Source organism: Argiope bruennichi, chromosome 4 (genome assembly GCF_947563725.1).
Source record: "Argiope bruennichi chromosome 4, qqArgBrue1.1, whole genome shotgun sequence".
In the NCBI taxonomy this organism is placed as follows: domain Eukaryota; kingdom Metazoa; phylum Arthropoda; class Arachnida; order Araneae; family Araneidae; genus Argiope; species Argiope bruennichi.
This window is the reverse complement of record NC_079154.1, coordinates 102,805,176-102,819,472: the sequence shown is the minus strand read 5'-3', so window position 1 is coordinate 102,819,472 and position 14,297 is coordinate 102,805,176. Positions and strand designations below refer to the sequence as shown.

The following is a 14,297-nucleotide window of genomic DNA, read 5'->3' as shown; positions in this document are numbered from 1 at the left end:
CCACTTTCAAATAAGAATGCAAAAGGATTAAGTATGCAAATAATTAGCAACAACTTATCATTTTCATTCATTTCCATATTCCTTACTAAACTAAAGTAAAATTAAAAAATTCCATGTATAAGTAAAAATTTCATTCCTGCTTTTGCCATCAAATTAAAATTGTCATATCCATGTTAGTATTTATCTGTTTTGTATTACGAAAGTTTAAAATATAATTATCTTGACTATATTGCACAAATTACTAGAGCTCGGAAAAAAGCAAATAAGAAGCTCGCTTGCGATACAAAAGTCACGCGATCTGAAGTTCAATTATTCACAGCTTGTCACATTCTCCGGAAAAACGCTTTTACATTTCTTATCGTTCTGGAAATAATAAAGCGAGCTGGAAAAAAAATTGTCTTTAATGAGTTAAGTTGCGGTTTCCTTATTTCCTTCACTTAATAAAATTACTGAAGAAGAGCAAAATTAATTTCGCCTGGTTATTCAGTAAAAAAGAGTAAAGAAAATCTTAACTCCTTTTATATGTTTGTTCACAGAAACATTTAATTAAATATGATGACGCATTAGATTAAAAAAAAGTCGTTTAGCAGTTCCTACTCAATGAGAAAAAGCAAATGATGGTGCGATATGATTATCAGATATCGTTATTCTTTTTCAAAAGTTGAATCTAGTACGATTACGCATAGGAAAAACTTCATTTAGTAGTCGATATTCTTTCGAGTTGGAGTGGGGGGGGGTAATGATTGTTGAGTACGATTGTCACATTTCATTATTTTTTAAAAAACATCAGAATCAACTGCGCTATTTTAACTTGAAATGTATCTATTTTTAATTTACAGACAGTATTATTAAGCTGTCGTTTGTCTGCAATAGTATTTTCCAAAATGACTATATGTCCATTAATATAAAGTTAAATAGACAAGTATCTTAATAATCAATTATAGTTGATGGTTTTGTCTAAAGTCAACTTATATGCATTGTCTGGAAAATAATTGCAGTTTGTGTTTTTATATGATGTCTAGAACATTATATTCTCTGAATTAAATGATAAAATACTAATTAAATAACTTTACATCGATTGTTGCAAAACATTAGATGGATTTCAAATATCTGCATTTGTATCTTATGGTTGTCATCACAGCAATTGATTTCACCATCATTATTATTGAAAACATTTGGTTAAAATGCTCATATTAAATATTTATAACAAACAGGCCCATGTAGAAATAAGAAGTTTTTAGTTGAGAGGTCGTGTTGTTCTTTCAATGGCCAGATATCTCATCTTAATATAGTGTGTGTGTGTGTGTGTGTGTCAATATTATTACTTAATTGTATGAGAAGAACCTAGAATTCGTCTTATTTATTATCTTTTGTCAATGATGCTTGAAATTTAAATTTTGTTTTGCATTTATTCTTTGATTTTTGAAGCTTTTGCATATAATAATAATTTTTATCAGTTTTGCCGATTACATTTTTTTTTCTCAAAATGTCATTCATGCCGCATACGCATTTAGAAATTACTCAAATTCAGGAAACATTTGCATTTTATTTTTAATGAAATCCAAATGATATCGTCGAAGATTTTCCCTAACAACCAGCAATATCGAAGATTTTTAATAATAAAGATATATTTTATTTAACAAATATTAATTATGATTTTTCTTCTATGTTATTAAAAGCATTTAATTGAGGTATACGAAAAGGATTTTAATTAATAAGAAAATTTATCTGATAAAAGTTTTAAATAGAAGTTAATATATATGTTTAGTCAAGATTTGGGTTGTAGCATAAATGAAGGTTTAGTAATATCTTCTTTATTTAATCATGTCTTTTCTAATTCTTTATTTAATCCTTAATTTCTTTATTTAATTATTATTAAATTATAAGTTAATTTTTTATTCCAAGAGCTCAAATTTCCGAAATGTTTCTTTCAATGGGATACAATTTGATAACTATTACAATTTGAAGTAAAAACTGTAAACACATTGCAATATATATAATATTAATTAAAACATACACTTCGTTGTATTATGATACTTGATTTCCTCTATTGCCTTAACATAAAAATCCTGCTTCGCAAAAAGTGAGAAAAATCTCTATAAAATTGGTTATGAATATAATAAATCAGTTAGTGTGCGCGAACGGTTATTTAAATCGAGAAGGGATCATTATCTTTAATAATTAAAGATACGTAGTGAATATATATGAGAAGCTGATGAAGAAGATTTACATAATGGATTTGTTAAAATATCAAATCATTATTGCATGGCTAATCAGAAAGATCTTTTTGTTCATTTTATAAATAATTTCCATTGAAATACTGTTGTACAAATATTTTGTCAATTCATCACGAAAAATATAAGAATTAAATTGGAAATTCATCTAAATTTTTTTGTGTTAATTTCTTATGAATATCATCCATTGAGAACTTTCTTTATACTGACTAAAGATAAAATTACGAATCATTATTTATCTGCTAATTAGAATCTAAAAACAGATAAGATTTTTGAAAATTAAAACAAATGTTTTTCAAGTACAAGAAATTTATTTTTATCATTAATCATAGATGCCATAATATTCTTCAAAATCAAATTCTATTCCCCTGTTATGTCTTTCAAATGCTGAGGCCGCGGTGGCCTGGTGGTAAGGTCTTGGCTTGTGAGCCGTAGGGTTTCAGGTTCGAGATCCGATTCCACCGAAGAACCATCGTGTAAAGGGATCTGTTGCACATTAAATCCGTCATGCCAAACGTCCTACCGCTGGTGTGGTGTGGAGAGGGGGGTGCCAGCTCAGGTGTCGTCCTCGTCATCTGACCGCGGTTCAAAATGGCTAGGTCCGTCCCAAAATAGCCCTAGTGTTGCTTTACAACGGGGCGTTAATATAACTAATCTAAAACTCTTTCAAATGTTAGGAAAAGATTTTTTTTTTCGATAAACCTGATTGCAGATTTTTAATCAATTGCTTGATTAACTGATTCACAGAGTTGCGTAAATTGAATGTATTAACTTCTTCACATTTATTGTTAAACAAATTACGATTCTGCATTAAGTGTTCTATATTGTTGGAGTGTTTCCAAATTCAGTTCGAAAATGAAATCTACTTTTCAATTTCTTGTTCAGCATTTATAGCAAAAGGCAAATATTACTTTTTCACAATTCAATGAACTTAATTAAATGAAGCTGAAGTTAATACATTCAATAGCTTTCTATGCGCAAAATGAACAAAGTTCGAAAATAACTACCCTTTGTTTAGCCTGAAACTGAACTTCATCATCACTTCTACTATACTGAAAAAAGCATTTAAGAAAAGGCTTGACTGCTCTTTATGATAGAATTTTATTTCCTTAAATAAAAGTTCAAACTTTGTAAAATTAATTTATTTTATTTTATTAAATTAATGTAAAGAAAATAAAATATAGTAAAATATGAAGTAAAAAATACCGTATATATATATAATGATATCTCTCAGTCTAATTTAAATCTTGATTAATTTCATAATTTTTATATTAATTTAGACCATATTAACTTCATTTTAAAATGATCCCTTATTTCTGGATCTAGTTCCTTCTTTTTTATTTAATTAATTCTACATGTGGTCTGTAAAACTGCTAATATCAGCATTTTCTACACTCTACAAATGAAGTGATAAAAATCCATAATGCTTACAACATTCTTTTAAAGATACCTAGTATCCCCTTTCCTAAGTCGACACGTGGCAAAGAAATCTCTATAAAAATTTCATAGTAAAATTATCAAAGGGGGAAATTTTTGTCTTTTTTGCACTTGTATCGCGATACAAACGGACGTCAGTGTCATCATCACTTCTTGTACTACATTATATGCCTCTCGAAAGGAATAAATGGAAACAAAAAATTCAACACTATCTTCTCTTCGGCCACGCATCTGCTTAAATATGTTTTATATTATATATATGTAGATAATATATTCTAACAAACGATAAAAATTGAAAAAATAAAAAATAAATAAGTAAACAAGAACGAAACCAGACGAAAAAATACAATGTAATAATTAAGAAAAGAAATATGTCCAGTAATATTCATTGAGTTATCTCTGTACACAGCTTTCCTTGAATTTTATTGATTTCATCTTCCTGCATTCTTAAAAGTGCGATATGCAGTATTTTCCGAGGTCGAAATTTCTGGGCATTTAATTAGGAATTTTTAAAATAAATTTTACGAGTAAACGTTTATGCTTACCGGTGAGTATTTTTAAGCTTCCATTTCCTGACATTTTCGATCGAATTGCTTTGGCAATATTTGTCTTTCAGCAAGAATAGCTTCTTTTCCCTTTCGAGCCATCTCAATTTCAAGCTGTACGATTAGCAACGAGTAATGCGAACTTGAGTTAACAAACATTCAAATAAAAATAGTCCCACAGTAAAAGAAAGAAGAAACCAACAAAAGATTAGCCCCGCAGACAATATTTGACTCGCCAGTTGTCTCAATTTTATTGGTTTACAAAGCGAAGTATGGATATGCTAATATTTTTGAAATACGAAATTAGTGATGAATTTCAAATTGTTTCTCTAAAGAACAATCCATTATGACAAATTTTAAGATTTTGCTATCAAAAATACAAATAATTTTCAAAACTATTTGAATGACATTAACCCTTTTTAAAAGTTCTATTAGTTATTAGCGATTTCAATTTTTATACATTTTTAAGATGAGCAATTTAAGTGTACTAATATGTTTGACTCCGCAGTAGGATTGTACTAGACATGAGGAATTTGAGTTTTCTTGCCGGTGGAAAGGAATGAATGACCTTCTATATTATTCTACCATTTCATTTTTGTATAAAGTTCATATAAATGTATGTAATAATATGTTCATATGGAATTATATAAAGTTCATATAAAAGTAAAGTTCGTATAAAGTTGGCTTTCATATAAAGAAACCACCGTATTTTGAATATCTTGGAATATTTTCTATCTTCACACATAATATTCCGGAGTATTTAAACCATTTTTTTTCCTTGTTCACGTTTTTTATTCCATGACATTTTATGAGTTTATTGTTCGTACTTTTGTAACTGATGCAATATATATTTAAAAAAGAAAACAGGTTTTTTTTTTAATTATGTATTATTCTTTTATTTTATTTCTTGAATTTGCATCTGTTTTTTTAAACTTTTTTCAGTTTCTTGTTATTTTTAATCTCCACAACTAGCAAAGAAGAGTATGTATGTGTTTTTGTCTGCTTGATGCTGCTTCACAGTAGAGATTGCTTACCTAGAGCTATCAGATTTGGTGCAAACATGCTTTGGAAGATGAAAATGTGCGCCTCCTTGAAATGTTGATCAGAATTTTAGCATACTGAATTTAAATATCTCCTGAAAATGTTATTGAACAAAACCTTGAAAAATATTATTGCATTGAATTTGGCGGTATTTTAAAATCTAAAAGATATATGTTTTTAATGGCACGAATTTAATTCATGAAAGTTTTTCCTGAATGCTGACAATTATTTAAAAATATTTTATCGCCTGATTTTCAACAATAACGTACATTGTTGGTCATATCAGGAACGTTTTCATTATTTTATCAAGTATTTAATTGTGTGATTTTTTTCAGGCTTAAACATTAAGAAAGTAGGATTATGTTTCATTTCTGTGTAATTTATAGGTTGAATAAAAAAGCGAAATTGCAGTGCCGCAGAATATCGAAGATAAATTAATCGGTCCATTACAGTTCTTTAAAATGTCATGGACTTTATTATTTGGTTCATGTACATAACACATAAACCATGTGCTAGGTTATTTAATTAACATAAGTTTAATGTTTATCAAAATTTGATGCTTCAAAATATATTAAGGAGATCATGAAAATCATACATAAGACCATTAATATATCATACATAAGAGAATATATGATGAACCAGATAATCGTTCGAGGTGGCTAATGTATAAATAAACACATCATATTCATAACCTGATGCAGACATTGTAGTCATATATATATATATATATATATATATATATATATATATATATATATATATATATATATATATATATATATATATATATATATATATATATATATATATATATATATATTCTCTGCTGAATCAAAAATATGTAACAATATTGAGGCCAAAAAGCAACCACCATACGGAGATCTTTCTAATGTCCTTGATCTGAATTTTGTTGAAATTTATGTCGTTAAATGCTCTACTGAAACTTAAAAGTTTTTTTTTCTTTTAATGATATATAATTTCTTTCCTTTATTTTATTTTGATTCCTGTTGCTTCAATTTTTTTTTATCTAATATAGCATTTGTACAGTTTTCATCTCGTTTTAATATTCAACGTTGTCTACACCATTCTATGTATTTCTCTTTTGTGTAATTCTTATGCATTCGTTGATGAAACAAAAATATATATTTGAAATACAGTATTTTTTTATCTCCATTTTACTTTTATGTTCACAGCTATTCCAACCATTGATTTATGTATTTTCTTCTTTTAACAGGTGCTTGTTACTTATTCTTTTCTCATTCCGGTATTTTCGTTCTTGACTGGTATTTTGGTTTATTTCTTTATTATGATATATTTATATTGATGATTTTACAATAGATTGTATCTTTCTTTTGTTTAGTATATATACATAAAAGAGTTTTTGAAATATACAAAGAAAAAGAAAAGGAAAACGCAAGCAACATTTAAAACAAAACATTTCATAAAAATATAAAAATCACAAAGAAAAATAAGGATAAAAATCCAATTTAAAAAAATACGAAACTGAAAAAACAAATCTATGTAAAAATAAGAAAAAATATAATGCATAATTTGATTTATTTGCCTTTTTAATTCTCTTATTTTTACTACCAAATTTGATGTTTATTAATGCGACAAATATGCAAATACAAATAGAATACCCAAGACATTTATTTTTATTCAAAATATTCCCATTTGTCTACTTATATGTCTGTATATTTTTACAATAAAGTAACAAAATAAGATACAAAAAATTTTGAATTTAAAAGAACAATGTTTCAATTTATTTTATGCAAACGTATTCCTAATAAATACAACAATTATTGTTTCTAATAGAATGGAATATCCATTAATATGCATGCAAATTAAGAAATAATATATTTAAAATAATTCTAAAGTTATTTAATCATCGTATACTATATAAAAATGTAGCAAAGTCCATTAAAGGCTTTATTTTTGTCTATTGTTTTAATTTTCTCTTTAATAGGAAATTATTATTTTAATGGATCTTTTAAATTCTTAACAAGAAATACTAACTAACTAAGAAATATTTGTTGGATTAAAATTCTTTGCAAAAAGTATAAAATATATTATGTTTCCGCAACTACTGTGGTTAAAAAAGATTTATTTATTTAAGACACGTTATTTATTTAAGACACGTTTCTGGAAAATAAACAGATTTTTTTTTTTCATTTTCATTTTTGTTATCCTTTTTCCAAAATCTTCTTGAAATAAAATAAAAAGAATGAATGACTTAGTGATGGCACGTTTTTACATTTATTTGATACATAAAAGAAGTACAAAGGGAAAGTAAATAAATTTTTATGTGCAAGTATTAGGTTTGTGATTTTCCTCTCTGTAATATGGAAATTATGAAACTCAGCTGAAAAAAGGAAAAAGAACTGCGTGAAGTTTAATCGGAAGTAAATAAAAAAATATGGAAACTAAGCAAACGTTAAACACACTATAAAAAATTTCCTAGAACAAATTAGTGATATATATACAGTGGCTGAAAAAATTGAGAGTACACCTTACTTTTACTTGATAAATCAGACTTTCAATATAAATAACACATTACCGGGAAGTAGAAACATGTTTTTATTTTTACCCAAAACAATTTAATTTTAATTTATAGTAAAAATAAAGAAAAATTAACGAAAAACTTCTACATTAAAAAGCTTCAGAAGCAATAAACATACGCATAATTTTGCCTCAAAAAAATTGAGAATACACCAATGAAATTCTTGTAATATCTAGCATAGAAAGAATGTGTCAGTATTTAGTTGCATATCTTTTGGCTCTTAAAATGGCCTCGAAACCTCGTGGTACCGATTCGACTCATTTTTGGTGGTATCTGAAGATATTTTACCCCACTCTTCTTGCACCACTTGTTTTAAATGGGTTTTGTTTCTAATTTTGTGTTTTTGGACCACTGCTTCGAGTGTGGCCCACAGATATTTAATGGTATTGATGTTGGGATAATGTGGTGGTGTGTGTAACTGCTGTTTGCAATGGAAAAGACACCATATTTTGAGGTTACATGCATTCTGTTTGGGGTCGTTGTCCAACTGGAAAAGGAAATTTCCATATAAACTCAGATTTTTAGCACTCTCCTTTAGATTGCTGCGAAGTATATCCAAGTAAACCATATCGTTTATAATGCCATCTAAAAAATTAAATTTCCTACCCCAGATGAAGCCATGCAACCTCAAATCATGACGGAGTCACCATCATGTTTAACTGTAAGAGGTAACTTTTAAATCCAAAGCAGTATTAGGCTTTCTCCATACAGTATAATGGCTGTCACTGCTACAAATGTTGAGTTTTCTTTCATTACTAAATATAGCTTTCTTCCAAAGGTTATTGGTCTTCAATAGATGAGTTTTTGCAAACTTCAGATGCTTTTTTTTTGAATTTGCAAGCTGATGAACGGTTTCTCTCTAACAATGCTACTTTTATATCCAGCTTGTCTAATGGCATTTCGCACAGTTTCAGCACTTATACTTCTGCCTATTATTTGAAAAGTTTCTGCAACAAGTTGGATGAACCATATGGTCGCAGCAATATAAAGGAAACTGTAAAAATTTGGGATTAGATGGAAATTCCATTTTCCAGCAGGACAAAGACTCCAAAAAAATGCACGTAACGTGAAAATATTGTGCCTCTTTCATTCTAAACAGCAGTTACATTCTCCACCACAGTACCCCGACATCAATACCATTGAATATTCTTGGGCCATACTCGAAAAAGTGATTCAAAAACACAAAATAAGAAACAAAACCCATTTAAAACAAGTGATGCAAGAAGAATGGGTAATTTATCATCAGATAACATTAAAAATTGGTCGAATCGGTACCACGACGTTTATATAAGAGGCCATTATAAGAGCCAAAAGACATGCAAATTAATAGTGACACTTTGTTTCTATGCGTGATATTGCAAAAATTTCATTGGTGTATTCTCAATTTTTTGAGGCAAAATTATGCGTATTTTTGTTTAAAATGCTTCTGAAACTTTTCAATGTAGAAGTTTTTCGTTGATTTTTCTTTATTTTTACTCTAAATTAAACCATTTGTTATGGGTAAAAATAAAAACATGTTTGGACTTCCCGGTAATGTGTTATTTATAGGATTTATGGAACTTGGACGAAACATCAATGTTTTATAGCAATTTCGTCAATTTTCATCTTTTGGATGTTATTTTAATCAGCATATCTATAGATATAAAAATCGAATATGCGTGACACAGAAATCATTCTTACTTATTGTTGAATAGCAACAGTCAAATGTAAAGAAGCCATCGTACAAATTTTAGACTGATTTACTGAACGTTATTAAGAAGGTAATTAATTGAGGTGCAAAATATTACTAGAAATGTTCCGAAGAGTCTTTGCCGTGTTCCCAAAAAATTCGTTCATTCTAAAGAAAAAGATTTTTAAAAAAATCAAGAAACAGGCTTCAAATAAGAAGACTTTATCCATCGCAAAAATAAACTTAACCGTCGCCAAATGGGTATCGCTATGACGCAACGATGATAATAGACGTTCCAATCTTCCAAAATATTTATTTTATAAAATTGGTCTTAGTAATATCTTAAGGTTTTCAAAAATATCTTTTTAATGATGTCGATTTCATTTCCGTACAATTTTTCCCTTTAATTTCAATAACATTTATCAATTCAATTTGATATACGATAGATTCCATACAATGTTTTTAGATGTTATGATGAAATTCAAATTCATCCATTAAAATATTCAATTGCGTGTTTTTTTCTATTTATTAATTCCGCATAAGGATTTTCACTCCAACTTTTATATAGTAATATATACACTTTATATATTAATATATACACTAAAACAGTAACCCCGGGGAGTACCTCATAATGAGGATGAGATGCTTCCGGCATGGTGGTTGGATCTCGCAACCCTGGAGGGTAAACAAATAGGTGGGGTGTCTGACTCCTCCTTCGATGACGGGACGTACTTCCTTCGGGGAGGGTTGTACCGTGGCCGGTGATGGCCCTTAGGACTCAACCACAGTTCCCATCAATGTTGCTGTTGCGGCGGTCCGGTCATTCAGCCTTATGGTTTAAATCCGCGTGCCTTCATGGCGGATCGGAGAGTTAGTTGGTTGACTTACACTAAAACAGTTAATTGCAGGAGTTAATTGATTTAGTTGAATTCATATTTTTCATTGGCATCAAGATGAATTTTAATGTGTGTTCTATACGAATCATTTAGCAGCATCAAAAATCAATAATTTTGGCAAGTAAGCTGGTCTCCGAAGTCTCTTAAGTACAAAGAAATACTTCAAATGAAATCAAAATCCTAAAGAGTACTTTTGATTTCCTAGCGAGAGTTTCATTTAGAATTCAATGCATATCCCTTCACCCATTTTCTAACGCTAACATTTTAAGTCGCTAAATTTACGAAAACTTTTCTTTAGCTTCAAAGAAGCACATTAAATATGCATAAAAAAAGATACATTATGTATACAAGCACTTCGTTCAACTAAAAACTAAAACATTTATTTCTCTTACGTCAGAAAGATATTGATTTTCGTTTTTTACATATCACCTGGAAAATTTTTAAGAAATGAATAAGGATTAAAAATTGACAATATTTTGGATACTTTCACAGTTATAAAATAAAAATCGTTTTATATTATAATACTTTGATCCCCTTCATATATTTTGATTCATATTTGTGTATAATCCCTTCCACCAGTTTTTTAATTTTACTTTAACGATTTATCGTCGATCATTCTAACTTTTCTCTGTCAAGCACATTTAATCAATTTCTTCTACTGATTAAATAAAATCGTCTTATATTACAATAATCCACTATTATTATTTAAATGACAAATTTAGTTAATTCAATTATTAAAAATTGATTTTTTTAAATATAATTTTTAAAATCATTTTCCTATTATTAATTCTGGTGACACTTTTATTATAAATATTTAGCAGAAAAACTATTTTGTAGTTTCTTTGTTAGTATTTCTCCCCTCAGGGGCTCACCTACTATAGGTGAGTACGGGTGTCCCAATCCCGAGGTACCCAGGGATCTATACTTCCTTTATGTTTACTCTCCACTGCGCCTTCTGCTGTCTCCTTTTTTTCTTCTTTCCCTCGAGGGTAGGCGAGGGAGCTCTCCATGAGAAGCTGTCGCCGCTCTGTTTGCTTCCTGCTTCTCATGGACAGCAAATACCCCCACGTGTTTGCCGTGCGTGGCGACCCATTAGACGGGTGGTGCACTGTGGTCCCCGGTGTATCAATCGGCCGGTAACTAGCAACCTGAGTTACTAGTCTGCTAGGGATCAAGCGAAGGGGTTACTCCTTGGGCTTGGCGTTAAGGGTGGTCACTGTCCCCGGGGGTAACTCCGAGCGTATAGGTACCGATTAGCGCTAGGGTAAGCGCCGAGGCTGGGAATGGCCAGAGCCGGTGGCTGCCTTCCCTTGTTGGGCTCCGTGGTGGGCGGTGCCGTCGGGACCCGAAACCATATTCATATCGCATGGGGCCTAAAAACTTTCAGCAACGAACGGAAATTAAAAAAACTAAACAAATTTATTTTGATCATTTTTTTGTCATCAAGCGTTTATCTGACACAACCGAAACATTTCACACGGTTTCGCCATTCCTTGTTGAGAAAGCTATTGTGAGCGTAATTGGAGAAGTACCATCCATCCGTAAACTTCGTTCTGGTGACCTACTTGTGGAAGTTGGTACTCAAAAACAATCACATCAAATTTTAAAAATGAAAGCTTTGGCTACAATTCCTATTGAAGTGAGCACTCATTCTTCCCTTAATTCCTCAAAGGGTGTTATAACCTGTGGGGAGTTGTATCATTCTACGATTGAAGAAATTACGGAAGACCTGAAATCTGAGGGAGTAACTCATGTGCGTCGTATCTTTATCCGACGAGATGGACAACTCCTCCCCACAAAACACCTTGTTCTCACTTTCCAATCTCCAACTTTGCCAGAAAAGGTTAAAGCAGGCTACATGAAATTGGCTGTGCGACCCTTTATTCCTAATCCTCTGCGATGTTATCAGTGCCAGCGATTTGGACATTCTAAAATTTCCTGCCGCGGGACACCCACTTGCGCCCGTTGTGCAGAGAAAGGACACGACAGCCAGCAGTGTACGGCTCAAGAAAAATGTGTTAACTGCAGCGGCGATCACACATCCTTTTCTAGATCTTGTCCGCGTTGGCAGTTGGAGAAAGATATCATTGCATTGAAGACTAAGGAACAAATATCCTATGTAGAGGCAAAAAGAAAGATTCTCGCTCAAACACCTAAGCCAGGTCTAAGTTATGCTACAGCTTCAAAAGTTCCAGTTCCGGGAAATTTTTGTACAAACTGCTCCTGCATGAATTGTACTAAATTTACCACCAAAACAAAAATTGTTGAAAAAACATCAGAGTCAGAAACTGAACCATCCTCAAATAGTGTTCCAGACACAGATAAACCCACAAAACGGAAAACATCATCCAAATCGCAGAGATCACTTAAACTGAAACTTTCGAAATCTAACATTCCAGAAAAAATGATTTCCGAAAAATTAAAGGCAAAATTAAGGAAATCAAAAATCAAAAATTCTGTTGCTCTGGGGCTTGCAAATCAGGGTGTGGTCCATAGAGACCTTGCGTCTGTTTTTGGTGGCATGTCCAAGAGCCCCGACCTTATAACGCTACATCCGTCTGAGGAGGATGATGAAGAACTTCAAATGAGTTGCGATGCCACGCACTCTCCAACTACCGTCTCAAATACCTCTCCCCAAAATAAACTTTCTTAATGGGTACTTTTCTTTCGTGGAATTGTCGCGGCATTCGTTCAAAACTTCATGACATCAAGTCCATGTTCAATCAGTTTCATCCTATTTGTTTCGGTGTTCAGGAAACTTTCTTGTCACCTAACATTCCCATCAAATTGCGCGGGTATAACTGCGTTCGGAAAGATGCAGACACTGGACCTCGCAGTTCTGGAGGAGTCTGTATCTTCACATCTAATATTTATCCGAGCACAACTGTCACATTACATACATCTCTGCAGGCTGTGGCTGTACAAATTCACATACGAACATTGGTCACAGTCTGTTGCATATATCTACCACCTCATGATGTCATTCTTCAACATGATCTGGACAGTTTGGTAGACCAACTTCCTCCGCCTTTTATTATGCTTGGTGACTTTGACGGGCACAGTACTTTGTGGGGTTCGGCGAATGCTAATTCTAGAGGAAGACAGATTGAACAGTTAATTTCAAATAACAATCTCTGTCTACTTAATAATGATGAAACAACATACTTCCACGAACCCACACGCACCTTCCATAGTCTTGATCTTGTTATATGTTCTCCAGAATTGTTGCCTTTCTTAACCTTCGAAGTTTGCGAAGAATTATATGATAGTGATCATTTCCCAGTTATTGTTACCCATGCTTATAGAGGCGGTGTGGTTCATCAGCCTCCGCGTTTCTTATTTCAGCGGGCAAACTGGGATAATTTCTCGAAAGTAGCAGTTATCACTCAGGAAATGGTTAGTTCCGAAGACATTTCGGAGGCCGTTCAACATGTAATTGATGTCATAATGAATGCCGCTAACAATAGTATCCCTAAGAGCTCATCACGTCCAAGAAAATTCCGAAGGCCATGGTGGAATGATGCTTGTCGAAATAGCTATAAAAACCAGAAAAAGCGATGGAATATTTTCAGGAGATATCCTACGACAGAAAACCTTGTAGCCTTTAAACGAGCGAAAGCCATAGCCCGTCGCATACGGCGTAATAGTCAAAGAGAATGCTGGATAAAATTTGTATCGTCTATTACATCCTCTACTTGCAGTAAACATCTATGGAAGAAGGTGAAGGCCGTAAATGGGATTTATACCGAATTTTCTATTCCTGTTTTGAAATCGGGAAATTTGATGCATAGTGCCCCATCAGACGTAGCCAATGTACTCGGACAAACGTTCGCACGAGTTTCCGCAGTTGATTCTTACAGCTCTGATTTTCTAGCAATTAAGAATCGCGCGGAACAGTTGCCGTTGTGTTTCAAT

The 14,297-nt window shown here is 31.6% G+C and overlaps 1 protein-coding gene across 1 annotated transcript; it reads left to right on the top strand.

Annotated features, from left to right (window-relative positions):
- Nucleotides 1-11,748: 11,748 nt before the first annotated feature.
- LOC129966397 (uncharacterized) lies at nt 11,749-13,035 on the top strand. Its single transcript, XM_056080821.1, has one exon. It carries the CDS (start codon nt 11,749-11,751, stop codon nt 13,033-13,035), a length of 1,287 nt encoding a protein of 428 aa, XP_055936796.1.
- The last annotated feature ends 1,262 nt before the right edge of the window (nt 13,036-14,297 follow it).

What these genes read in the sequence shown, in the direction of transcription:
- LOC129966397 (XM_056080821.1), top strand. Translation starts at nt 11,749, where the DNA reads ATGGGGCCTAAAAACTTTCAGCAACGAACGGAAATTAAAAAAACTAAA.